The sequence below is a fragment of the Hypanus sabinus genome, unplaced genomic scaffold (assembly GCF_030144855.1).
Source record: "Hypanus sabinus isolate sHypSab1 unplaced genomic scaffold, sHypSab1.hap1 scaffold_93, whole genome shotgun sequence".
In the NCBI taxonomy this organism is placed as follows: domain Eukaryota; kingdom Metazoa; phylum Chordata; class Chondrichthyes; order Myliobatiformes; family Dasyatidae; genus Hypanus; species Hypanus sabinus.
In genome coordinates this window covers 531,453-545,284 of record NW_026781783.1, presented here as the reverse complement: position 1 = coordinate 545,284, position 13,832 = coordinate 531,453, and the positions used below count along the sequence as shown (strand labels likewise).

At 45.7% G+C, this 13,832-nt stretch overlaps 1 protein-coding gene across 1 annotated transcript; it reads right to left on the bottom strand.

The window, feature by feature from the left end:
- Positions 1 to 556: 556 nt before the first annotated feature.
- LOC132390502 (zinc finger protein 229-like) lies at positions 557 to 13,623 on the bottom strand. Its single transcript, XM_059963116.1, has 2 exons — positions 13,523 to 13,623; positions 557 to 2,548 (listed from the first exon to the last, which is right to left on the bottom strand). Exon 2 carries the CDS (start codon positions 2,139 to 2,141, stop codon positions 918 to 920), a length of 1,224 nt encoding a protein of 407 aa, XP_059819099.1. The 5' UTR covers positions 2,142 to 2,548; positions 13,523 to 13,623; the 3' UTR covers positions 557 to 917.
- Positions 13,624 to 13,832: the final 209 nt, after the last annotated feature.

Below are 13,832 nucleotides of genomic sequence, written 5' to 3'. Positions count from 1 at the left end.
AGGTGGATACAATAGGGTCTTTTAGGAGACACCTGGATAGGTACATGGAGCTTGGAAAAATAGAGGGCTATGGGTAACCCTAGTAATTTCTTGGGTAGGAACATGTTCGGCACAACTTTGTGGATCAAAGGGCTTGTATTGTGCTGTAAGTTTTCAATGTTTCTACCTTAACCCTTTAGAAGCAGGAAAAATAACCCATAATGTGGAAATGAGGCATGAATAAGGGGGTTAACTACCAATATCATTCCTCCTCAGCCCAGAGATTTGAAGGATGAGGAAATTGTCAGATAGTACTGCAGTCAACTCGACTTCTTCGGTCTACAGAGAATTCAACGGGAACATCTTCACCCACGGAGTGGTGACTGTTTGAAACCCATTACCACAAGGAGAGCGAGAGATGAACAACAGGGGAGGATTGAAACAAACTGTCATGGAATAGAATCACTGGCAGGGCACAGCTGGCCTGAGTTGACTCTCTACTGTACACTGTTATAACTTCTCTACTGTACACTAGGTGTGCTATACATTCACTAAGTACCAGAGACACAGTTTAAAATTGAACTGATTTATTTTTCCCAGATCCAGATTGTAAACTCTAGTCCCATTAAAGGTGAATATCCAGAAGAAATTGCATTCAGCAATGGTGACGGGCAAATCTCCAGCATGAAGCTTACTGAAACTTTCTCCCCAGTGTGAACCCAGTAGTGTGTCACAAGGTTAGGTTACTGAGTGAATCCCTTCCCACATTCACAGCAGGTGAACGGCCTGTACCCAGCCTGAACTCAATCATGCACATTTGATTGAGAAGGCTGAGAGAAACTCCTCCCAGTGTCTGAGCAGGTGAACAGATTCTACCACTGGTGTGAACTTGCTGGTGTCTCTGTAGTCAAGATGACCATATGAATTCTTTCCCACATTCACAGCAGGTGAACAGTCTCTCCCGTGTGAACTCGCTGATGACTTAGTAGGTGGGATGACCGAGTGAATCTCCTCCCACAGACTGAGCAGGTGAACGACTTCTCCCCAGTGTGAACTCGCTGATGTCTCTGTAGGGTGGATGACTGACTGAATCTCATCCCACAGACTGAACAGTTGAACGGCTTCTCCCCAGTGTGAATTCGCTGGTGTACCAGTAGTTTGGATGACCGAGTGAATCCCTTCCCGCAGTCTGAGCAGGTGAACGGCCTCTCTCCAGTGTGAACTGACTGGTGTACCAGTAGGTCAGATGAGAGAGTGAATCCCTTCCCGCAGTCTGAGCAGGTGAATGGCCTCTCCCCAGTGTGAATTCGCTGATGTACCTTCAGTTTAGATGACGAAATGAATGCCTTCCCACAGTCTAAGCAAGAGAACGGCCTCTCTCCAGTGTGAATTCGCTGATGCTCCTTCAGGTTAGATGAGCAAGGGAATCCCTTTCCACAGTCTGAGCACGTGAATGGCCGCTCCCCGGTGTGAAATCGCTGGTGTGCCATTAGGGTGGATGACCGAGTGAATCCCTTCCCGCAGTCCGAGCAGGTGAACAGCCTGACCCCAGTGTGAACTGACTTGTGTACCAGTAGTTCAGATGACCGAGTGAATCTCTTCCCACAATCTGAGCAGGTGAACGGCCTCTCCCCAGTGTGAACTCTCTGATGTACCTTCAGTTGGGATGAGCAAGTGAATCCCTTCCCGCAGTCTGAGCAGGTGAACGGCCTCTCTCCAGTGTGAACTCGCTGGTGTACCAGTAGGTCCGATGACCAAGTGAATCCCTTCCCACAGTCCGAGCAGGTGAACGGCCTCTCCCCAGTGTGAACTGACCTGTGTGTCAGTAGGTCGGATGACCGAGTGAATCCCTTCCCACAGTCTGAGCAGCTGAACGGCTTCTCTCCAGTGTGAACTCGCTGATGTTCCTTCAGTTTAGATGAGCAAGTGAATCCCTTCCCACAGTCTGAGCAGGTGAACGGCCGCTCCCCGGTGTGAACTCGCCGGTGTGCCATTAGGGTGGATGAACGAGTGAATCTCTTCCCGCAGTCTGAGCAGGTGAACGGCTTCTCTCCAGTGTGAACTCGCTGGTGTTCCTTCAGTTTAGATGAGTATTTGAATCCCTTCCCACAGTCCGAGCAGGTGAATGGCCTCTCACCAGTGCGAACTCGCTGATGAGCCATTAGATCAGATGACCGAATGAATCCTTCCCCACAAATTCAGCAGATGACCAGACTCTGCCCAGTGTGAACTGACTGGTGTCTCCACAGCTGGGAAGAGTGACTGAATCCCTTCTCACCCACAAAACAGATGAATGGCCTTGCCCAGTGTGAACCCGCTGATGTTCCTTCAGTTGAGATGACCGAGTGAATCCCTTCCCACAGTCTGAGAATATGAACGGACTCTCTCTTGTGTAAAATAACGGGTGTGCCAGTCAGTCAGATGAGCAAATGAATCCCTCCACACAGTCTGAGCAGGAAGGAAGGTTGAATGAATCCCTTGCTCCTCGTCTTAAATATCTGGATAGAGACAGCAAACCTGACGTGATCTGTTTGAGATTCCCGTAGACAAATTCCTTGTCATTTTTAACCTGTAAAAAAAATTACAAAATCCATCAATGGGTGAAGTACAACATTTCAAATGAGATCACCGATTTGTCAAGGTGTGATCTGGCATCACACTGTTACAGTGAAGTTCAACCCAAGTTGGAGAGAGAAGTCATCATCTAACTGGGAACAGTGCTGGTATCTGGAATGAGCAGCAAACTCTCTGATGCTTTTCCTGTCTCTGCAAGAATGGGGCATTTCTGCCATCTCCAATCTGTGACCTGGCTCAGTCTGACTCTCTCCATTGATATTATTCCCTGTTCCCACTGAGCTGCATGGGTGCCCGACCCCACAGTAACTGAAACACTCTCACACAAACATCTGGCAGTGCATTCCACGCACCCATCACCCTCTGTGTAAAAAAAATTACCCCTGACAGCCCCGCAGCATCCATTTCCAAGCACCTTAAAACTATGCCCCTCATGTTAGCCATTTTAAACCTGGGAAATAGCCTCTGACTATCCATGCAATCAATGCCCCTCATCATCTTTTCATCTGAAATACGCTCTGAACATAAACAAGGGAACCATACATTGCTTTCAGGTTTTGTTCAAAGTATACAAAATTATTTGTGTACAGATAGGGTAAACGTGAGCAGCATTTTCCACTGAGGTTGGGTGCGGTGATGTAAGTGGTGAAGGTAAAAATTTAATGGGAGCGTGTGGAAATAGACTTCACTGAAATGGTTGTGTGAGACTGGAATGAGATGTCAGCACAATCGGTGAATATGAGCTCGTTTTCAGCATTTAAAAGAAGTTTGGATGGGAGCCTGGATGGTAGGGGTATGGAGAGTGATGGTCCCGGTGCAGATAGTTGCATTTGACAGCTTAAATGTTTTTTCAGCATTGACTAGATGGGCCAAATAGCCTGTTTCCGTACTGAACTTCTCCACATTTCTGTGACAGAGAAGCTGGCCAAACTTGTTTGGAAGGGAAAAGGTAGGAGTGACAACGGAGCAGCAATGGCTGGAGTTCCTGGGAGCAATTTGGGAGCTGAGTGATTGATACATCCCAAAGAAGTGAAAGCATTGGAAAGGCAGGAGGACACAACCATGGCTGAAATGAGAAGCCAAAGCAAGCAAAAAAGCAAAACAGAGGGCAAACGAAAGAGCAAAAACTATTGGGAAGCTTTTGGAAACCAACTGAAGACAAGTAAAGAAATTCAGATGAGCTCAGTGCGTGGAATCATGATATTTTAGTTATTAATGAGTCTTGGTAGCACCCAACAGTCTGAGGCATTTAGAGGAACAAAATATCTGGGGCCTCAATACCTCTTGAAAACCAAGGTTTCCTGCCCCAGTCACCTTTCAACTTTTATTTTGTAAGGCACGTACAAACTCTACACCCTCAAAGTTACACTTCTGAAGGCCTCCCACTTACCAAGTACTCCTTGGCCAGAAAACAGCAAAATTTGTTCCTCTAATCTGGAAATTTGTTCCTCTAAATCCCTCAGACTGTTGGGTGCAACCAAGTCCCAATAATGGCTACAATAACATAATTCCCTGTCCTCAGCTCATCTGGCTTTCCTACGATGCTTCTTGAATTGTGATAAATGCAGCTCAGCACATTCATACCATGCTTGACCATTTGATTGCTGACTCTTATCTGAGGTCTGAACAATATCTGACTGGTGTCAAGAAAACAACCTTTCCCTGATTGTCACAAGACCAAAGGAGCTGATTGTGGATTACAGAAGGAATGGAGAAAGGCTAGCCCCTATTGACATCAATGGATCTGGTGTTGAGAGGGTGAACAGCTTTAAGTTCCTGAGTACAAACATCAACAAGGATCTCAGATGGTCTGTTCATACCGGCTGTGTTGTGAAAAAGACACAGGAGCCCCTTTTACACCTCAGATGGTTGAAGAAGTTTGTTATGGGCCCCAAATCCTAAGTGCTTTTTTACAGGGAGACAATTGAGAGCATCCTGACTGACTGCATCACTGCCTGATATGTGAACTGTACTTCCTTCAATCTCAGGAACCTGCAGAGAGTGATGCAGACAGCCCAGTGCATCTGTAGATGTGAACATCCCATGAGTCAGGGCATTTACACTGACAGGTGTTTAAAAGGGGCCCAAAGGATATTGGGGACCCAATTCATCACAACCACAAACTGTTCCTGCATAATGTGCATCGTGATTATTATGTACTGAGGTATTCATTTTAACAGCTAGCAAATCACTGGCAATAAGAACTTTGATCTCCTCTGGGTTTGTTATGAATGTACCACAGCTCTGAGGGGCCGAAGGGGCGGGAGCAGCCCCTTCCTTCCGGAGAATCGCAAGATTGCTATTAATTAGGGTCTCGGAGCCAGGAAGTGAGAGACAATGCAACGGTTTTGGCCATTGTTCTTAGAGGCACCTGTGTGACGTGCATGTCCCTGCTACGTGACAGCTACCATGGATATGGACACTCTCGGGCAATGTGGGGGTGGGGATTGCATCACCCTACTTTGATGGACATCTACAACTCTGCAAGTCAAGATAAAAGGGGACTGCAGGAGGCAGTACCCCAGCGACGCACCAGAAGGACACCCTCGCTCAAGGCTCCCGTAATAGCTGGAAGTCACTCAACGCCATGTGCGCTCCTAACTCCTTTGCCTGGGGAGCGGGTGGCTGATAATACCGAGAAGGACTTTGAACTAACAACGGGGAAACCACGTTCCCCTGATTTTACGGAGTGACTTCATAAAGACCCGGGCAAGTTTTTTTTCGTTTTTTCACCGATCCCTCTAAAACATGTGAAACCCCGAAAGGCTAAAGTCTGCAGACTTCTGAGTGACTTTTATATTTGCAATAGACAATATATTATCCCCTAGACAACAGTCTAGATTATTTTTTAATGATGATTATTACTACACCCGCGCTTTAGATTGAGTATTGACAACGTGCATTATCTGAATGTTTGTATTAACCTTACTTTTGTGCCGCTTTATAAATAAAAACGTTTGAAAATAGTGACATCAGACTTCAATGGACCTCTCTATCTTTGCTGGTAAGTTATCCAGTTACGGGATACGTAACAGGTTCGACTGAGTTTGTCTGCTCTCTCACACTCTATAGCAGGCCTGTAATGGGTAATGAAGCGTTTTCTCACCAAAGCTCTTGCATATTGTCCATAAGTGGATTGTTTGCTAAATTACGGTTTAAAAAGTCGGAGTTCCAAATATCACTCCACTTCTTCCCTCTTGTAAATTCTCCAGCAACTTTTGCATCACCACAATACACACAGGGAACACCAGTTTCTAAAATGGACATAAATATTTCCCGTGAACCCTCCTGAGGAATTAAGGATATATACAAAAAAAAATATTTTGAACCTATGTAACCTCTGGCTAAAAGAATATTAGGGACTGAATAGGAATTTTTGAACTGAAGTAAACTCTGTGTTTAGTGGTTTGCTAAGACAGGCTCATTACCAGTTCTCTGTGGCATGCAGAGAGACTCACTGAGAGCTGATAATATTATGCATTGTATCTTCGTTAGCTGATAACATTATACATTGTACCCTCGTTTGAGTCAAGGAAGGAGGACTGGCTGAAAAGGACAGGAATGAACATCTGTCTGTAATTAAGTCAGGGCCTTGCAAAGGGAATAACTGATAAGGTCTGGACAGTATATCCATCTGTAATTAAAACCTTCATTTAGCGAACTCTCTTATCTACGTAATTAAGTTTTGCGCCAACAGACCTGGTGGGCATACCAGTTCAAATAACATCTTGCAAAAGTAATGTTTAGGGCTTACTATGCATAAATGTCTGGGTTCATGTATAAATACACGGCTGTAACTTGACTAAGTCAGTCCACTTGCCAGATGATGGCAGTGCTTACGTGCCTTCCCTTTGACGTGCGTCTCAAACTCCTGCAGGAGAATGCGCAATAAACCGTGGTGACGATAAGAACCTAGTCTCCCAAGTTTTATTCAGATTCAACTTTAACATTTGGCATCATGAACAGGGTCCCAATATAGGGAGTGCCAAGCAGAGAGGCTGAGTAAGTGGCTGGACCACTCTGGGGAATGTGGAGATCGACTGGGCACCCAATAGGTATTTTACCTTTCGTTGCTCTCCATTAGTTCCTTTCAAGGAATGGACCCTCGCCCAAGGTGATCACATACCTTGAAGGGATTGGGAAAGAATCTGTTGGGAGACGCTTCTAAGGGAGGCTAAATATTACTAAGTGGGCAGGAGGTAGACGTGCCAGGTAAATTAATTAAATGAGCATGAAGTGCTAGCCGGGTAAATTAATTAAATGAGCATGAAGTGCCAGCCGGGTAAATTAATTAAATGAGCATGAAGTGCCAGCCGGGTAAATTTATTAAATGAGCATGAAGTGCCAGCCGGGTAAATTAATTAAATGAGCATGAAGTGCCAGCCGGGTAAATTTATTAAATGAGCATGAAGTGCCAGCCGGGTAAATTTATTAAATGAGCATGAAGTGTCAGCCAGGTAAATTTATTATGTGGACAGGAGGTGCCAGCCGGGTAAATTTATCAGTTTGTTAATTAAGCAGGAGGCTTTGTGCCGGGTAAATTACTTAGAGAACATGGGTCAATTGCAGTCGATTGATACGAGTGGGCCAGGAGCAGCCCTACACAATGTGTGAGAGTTTTCCAGACAAGGAAAAAGATTGCAGCGCTGAATAAGAAATTGGGGAACAAAATCTGGCCACTGGGGGGGAACCTGGGATATTACCTCATGAGAACAAGCAGTAAATTTGATATGGAATAAGAACAGTGGAAAGAAGTGGAAATTGTTGGAAAGGGAATGGAAGGATAAGGCAGATGCAGAGGTGAATGGTACGTTATTAGCAAGTTGGAGGAATAATGCATGTGACAAAGGGTAGAGGTACGTACAGCAGGAGGAACGCCAAAGGTTGGGAGACGCTAAAAGCCGAGCGTGAATGGGTGGATAGACGCAGAAAACAAGAGCAGGAAAAACAACATAAGCAAAGCGAGCCCAGCCTAGATAGGACAGAATGGCAGGAATGTCAGTCTGAAGTTCGAACTGGTAGGGAAACAAGAGATCCCGAACCCATGTCTGGCATACTGACCCTGTTTGAGGACAGTGACTGAGGTGTGGGCACCCACCATACACCCTGCCCTAACACCCAGCCAGGAGCCGAGTGCACCCGGTGCTCCCGAACCCCAATCCTCCCAGTACTCAGATACGGTGGCTGCTCGGGTAAAACAGTGGCAGCAGGGAAGGGGGAGGTCCCTATACCCTGAGATTCAGAAAGGGAATACCGATGACTATTCCGAGACGGGGAGGGAAGGATCCAATAGAACCCCAGAGTTAATGGCTCCACAAAGACATTGGCTCAATGGAAGAAGCCAGAGAGTGGTAGTGGAGGATTGCTACTCTGATTGGAGGCCTGTGAATTGTGGTGTGCCACAGGGATCAGTGCTGGGTCCATTGTTATTTGTTATTTGATACATAATTCCCTAAAAGTGGCATCACAAGCTGTAAAGAGAGCTTTTGGTACATTGGCCTTTATAAATCAAAGTATTGAGTATAAGAGTTGGAATGTAATGGTGAGGTTGTATAAGACATTGGTGAGACAGAATTTGGAGTATACAGTGCAGTTTTGGTCACCTAATTACAGGAGGTGTATTAATAAGATTGAAAGAGTGCACAGAAGGTTTGCAAGGATGTTTCCGGGACTTGAGAAACCAAGTTATTGTGAAAGGTTGAATAGGTTAGGACTTTATTCTCTGAAGCATAGGGGAATTTGGGGTGATTTGATAGAGGTGTATAAAATTATGATGGGTATAGATTGAGTGAATGCTAGCAGGCTTTTCCCACTGAGGCCAGGCGGAAAAAAAAAACTAGAGGTCATGGATTAAGGGTGAAGGAGGAAAAAGTTTAAAGGGAACATCAATGGGGGTCTTCTTCAGGCAGGGAGTTGGGGGAGTGTGGAATGAGCTGCCAGATGAAGTGGTGAATGTGGGCTCACTTTTGACATTCAAGAGAAACTTGGACAGGTACATGGATGAGAGGGGTACGGAGGGATATGGCCCAGGTGCAGGTCAGTGGGACTAGGCAGAAAAATGGTTCAGCACAGCCAAGAAGGGCTAAAAGGCCTGTTTCTGTGCTGTAATGTTCTATGGTTCTGAAGGCAATTGCACACCCAAATGCTGCCCAGTCCACCAGCTGGAGGAGGGACAGTCCTCAGTGATTCCTGTGTATGCACCCTGGAAGCTTCAAGAAATGATAATGATCATGAATCAGGTCCCAGATAGAAAAGAAAAACCAGCAGAGTTTGCTCAGTCTGTCCACAGTACTAACCAAATATTTAATGTGACTCTGCAAGATTTATTCGGACTCTGATGGGTGACACTCTTAGCTGATGAGGGGCGGAAATGGAAGGCAGAATTGTGATACCAAACCTAACAGGAGTTACAGGCAGGAAACCATAATGAGAATGAACAGACAGACCGGATTATTCAAGCCTTGGAAAGGGCTCTCTAGCAACCTGTAAACATCACTGAAGTTCTTGAATGCAAACCTAAGCCTGGGGAATCGGGAATAGACTATTGGGAGTGATTTGTGGCCTGCTACGGCACTTTCGTAGGAGACCGAGTCTTTAATGATGGGAATCTGTTCCCCAGTTTAACACCTTACTGCTCCAATGCTTACCAACTGAGATAGCCAACGTGATTAAAACAAATAATATGGATTGGCCTGACAATGATCGAAATCGAATGCGGTGAGCTTTGACATATTATTGGGACCTGACATTGTGTGCTGTATCTGGGGATAAGAAATGGGAACAAACACCTACCAAGGGACAGGTGGGGACAACAACCTGTTTAGAAATTGACAATCAAAGATGCTTCCTACCGTGAGTACCACCCCTCAGGAAGAGCCCAATGTAACATTGCAAGTTGCTTGAATTCCTGTTCCGTTTACGATTGATGTGGGGGCAACCACAACCACTCTCAATCAGGAAATAGTATCAGAAAAGGGATTTCAGCTATCAGACGCGACAATCACTCTGTTTGGGTTTGAATGAATGGATTGTACGTATTCACGTACCCAGCCACTGCAGGTGGAATTCCCGGGGAACCAGTGTGAGGTTTCAGTTACAGTCACCACCAGTCAGGGGTGTAGTTTTGCAGGGAGAGACTTGCTCTGTCCATTGGAAGTTGAGATTCTATGCACGGACAAGGGTATCACCCTGGGACTATCGAACAGCTTCCCCAGTTTCTGAACTCCCAGTGGTGGCACTTAATCTGGATTCCAATGTGTTTGAACCCCTTCTGCCCCCGGCTGGCTCTCATGTGACTCTGTGCTGTGACCCTCTGGGGTGCTCAACTGAGCAAAGCCAGTGTTATGCTCCCCTCGAGGAACAGAATTTCCCAGTCACGGTGATTGGGGAGGTTAAAGGAAATGAGGGTAGTGTATTTCTGGCCGAAGTTCCAGATTTCCTTTGGTGACACACAGGACTGGTTGTTCCCCACGCCACCTTTAGGGTTTGCCTTGGGTTCAAACCAAAGACCCTAGGGTTCCTTGCCTACATTTTGATGTAACAAGCCTCCAGCAACGAGGGAGACTGGCAAAACTTGGTCGTGGGACAACTCCAATACTGGAAGGAGTCTGAGGTGAAGACGGGATATCTGGTAAGACACTGTATTAATATTGACCGAACCCTAGACATTTTACCCCGTCTCTGGGCAACCTCAGGCCATGAAGTTGGCCGCACCAACTGCCCCGTCTGGATCACGGTGATAGATTCTCCCATCCATACCTCAATACGCCCTCTACCCTGAGGCAACGTTTTGTGAGGATGGAAGCTCTTTTGTGGATCCAGCCGGGAAACAATATTCTGGCTATGCGATAGTAACGGACAGTGAAACAACTGAGCAGGCTTCTTTTGAAGCAGCTGACTCCACCCAGAAAGCTGTTTGCTCGGACTCCTGCCTGTATCCTAGCAACAGACTAAAGTGTGAACGTTCACACAGACTCCCGTTATGCATTTGGAATTGTACATGACTTCGGGAACATGGGGATTCCTGACTTCCTCTGGCCACCCCATTAGTAATGTTACCTTTGTAAACAACTTACTCACTGCTCTACAGCTACCTCGAGATTTGACTATTATTAAATGTGCGGCCCACACCCGCCAGTCAGACTGGGTCACTAAACGCAATCCTTTAGCAGATTACACAGCGAAAATTGCTGCACAATCCTCAATAGTTGTAGTCCTCTCAGGTTCCCGTCAAGCAATCCTCCGTGACTCAAGCAGAACGGGTTTGCCAGACATGTGGGAGGTACGTATTTTTCAGGGGGACGCCTCTGAGGAGGAGTGCAAGCTGTGGTCCCAGATGGGGTGCCAGAAAGACCCCGACCTAGGATTTTGGATCACGCCAGTGGGACAGGTTTGTGTTCCTGCACAGTTCTTACCAATATTGGTTGATTATATACAGAATTGTACACACCTGGGAAAGGAGGGAATGGTTGGTAACCTGTAACCAGCACACCGGGTATGACTCCCCTGACAGGTGGACCTTTTTCGTGTCTACAAGTTGATTTTATTCAATTGCCTAGAGTACATTGCTATAGATAATGCTTAGTTATTATACATGTGTTTAGTAGATGGACTGAAGCTATTCCAACTCCCAATAATACTGTTATGACTATTGTGAAGGTATTATTACAGGAAATAATTCCCAGGTATGGCCTGCCAGAGATGCTGAGCTCTGACAATGGCCCACACTTTGTGGTGAAAGTGAACAAAGAGGTATGTAACAAACCAGCTACCAGGCAATAATTCTACCGTACACCACCCACGGGTTGCTGCCATAGTGGAAAGAGCCAATGGCACTCTGAAGATTAAATTGCCAAAGTAACGGTGGAGACTGACCTCACTTGGTTGAAGGACCTACCGTTAGCCCTATTCCACATGAAGGTTACCCGACGGGGGAAAACAGGGTCATCACCAGCTGAAGTGATGTATGGATGGTCCGTAAGGACACCCTGGGGACCACCTTGTGTCCATTGCTCCCAGAAATTCTACCAGCAAAATTCAAAATTGATACCCTTGGGGAAGAGATGGGAAATAACCAAAATTCTCCAAGCATTACATATACGACAGGCTTACAAGGAAGAGAATTTTCACTCCTCCTCACAGAGGAGTGATTATCCCACCACAGAACCGGGGAATATTGTCCTGATCAAGAACTGGGATTGAGGGAAACTCAGATCTCGGTGGAGAGGAGCATATCAGGTGTTACTGACCACTCCACGGCTGTGAAACTGAAGGGGCAATCTCGGTGGATACATCGAATAGACTACAGACATGTTACTGAAGGAACTGAGTAGAAGGGCTCTCTCAGACTAAAGGAAAATGTATTTTCTGATAGTGGTGTTCATGGTTGTGCCTTTGACAGGGCTCACCCCAGCATCCGGGGGCCCTCATGTTAACACATTTCTGTGTCTCTGTCACACCGATGCCAAACAGGTAGAACTAGGGGCCTGCTGGGTTTGTGCTGAAATTCCGCAGCATGGTAAAACTATGATTCCAATGTCAGTAATCCTACTCAACCAGAGTGAGGAACTCTCAGCCTGGGCTTTCTCAAACAACACCCGGGAAAGTGAGGTGAGGAAATGTGGTATTATCAGAAATGACTGTGGCTGTCAGTGTACTGAGGGATGGTATCTCAGGCTCCCACCAAACACAACTTCCTAGACTGGGAAACATGCATCCTGGCCATACTCACAGGTGCACGGCAGTGGAGAGGAACAACTGAGCGATTCTGGATGATCACTTTTCTCTCCTATGGAGTAGCCAGGAATCCACCAATCAATTTGGCTATAGCACGAGGAGCTGGACACAATACTGCAGGGTCCCTGACAGAAACACAGGCCCAAGTAACAGAAATATCCACTGAGATGATTGCAATCTGGCAAACAGTCCTACAGAATTATATGGCTTTAGATTTTATCCTCACTGAGAACGGTGGAACCTGTGCTAATATTGACACAGAATGCTGCACCTATATCCCTGATGAGTCTACTAACGTTACATCCCTCTCTGAGCACACTGCCAAGGAGATTGACAGCATGAAGAAAGTAGGGCAGGATTTAAACGGGTTCACTGAAGGTTCGAAATGGTGGCCTTTGAAGGCCTGTTAGTTAATATGTGGGGCGTGATATTGCATTATGGCCTAATAGTTGTGCATATCATTGTTATAATTACTGTTGAACGCTGTTTTTACTCACTGATAAGTCAATGCTGTACTCAGTTGCTTTCTCTGTAAAAAACTACTGCTTTGTTGATCATTTAATGATCAAAAGGAGGGAGTGATAAAGTATGCAAAAGGGTTAACACTTGGTTAAACAATAGCAGCCTGTTTTTCTGAAAGAGACTGCTGATGAGCACCAGATGCTCTAAGCCATGCTGAGCCCTATTTCTTCTTGAGGTAAGCTAGCTCGGGTTCCAGGATGCTCATCTCCTTGTGCACTCACATGTAGAGATAGGACAGCTTCAGTCTGTTCTGTGTGTGTAAGCCATTATGACTATTTTGTAATTTGTCTTTAGGGGCTGTCATGTAGTAAATAACTTTGGCTCCAGCCTGTCTTATGTGGTGGGTATCTGGCAGATATATCTGTGGTGTAAGGGGAATTGTTAGTCAGTTAGTGGATTGGGCGGGAACAGTCATAGACTCTTCCTGTTTGAGTGACTAACTGAATAAGACCCGGGTGCTTCGAATAAAGAGTTTGTGCTCATACGGTCTCTGAGTGACTTTATCTGGATTTGACTTTGACAGAATGGGATAGCTTTTAAAGGGCTGGGCTGCTGGATGCACATTACCAGACCTGGAGTGATTCCAACCGGGTCTGACAGAGGCATAACTGGTACTTCTGGGCACATTCAGTCTCCCTCCAACTATTCCCTACCTTCTTTTGTAGAGGTATGTAATGTCTAAAGGACCAGTGTTTGAGTAAATGAGACTCACCAAACTTTCTCCTGCCTGAATCACTGGAATCTCCGAGTCAGATGGTTTTCTCTCCAGTTGATGCTCTCAATCCTCGGGCAGGTTCACTTGTTGCTGTTCCCTCGTCTACAGTCGTGGTTTCCTTCCAGTTGGGGTTTTTCTTCCAATAAATCTCTTACCGCAGGTCTAACTTTAACATGAAACATAAAGAAGCACATTAATATTAAAAAGGAGAACCACACATTTCTGCTTAATGTTACTAAGAACAAAACTCACTGAAACTTAAACGTTGAAGATATAATGATCTCAGTGAACAATCTTTTATTGTCCC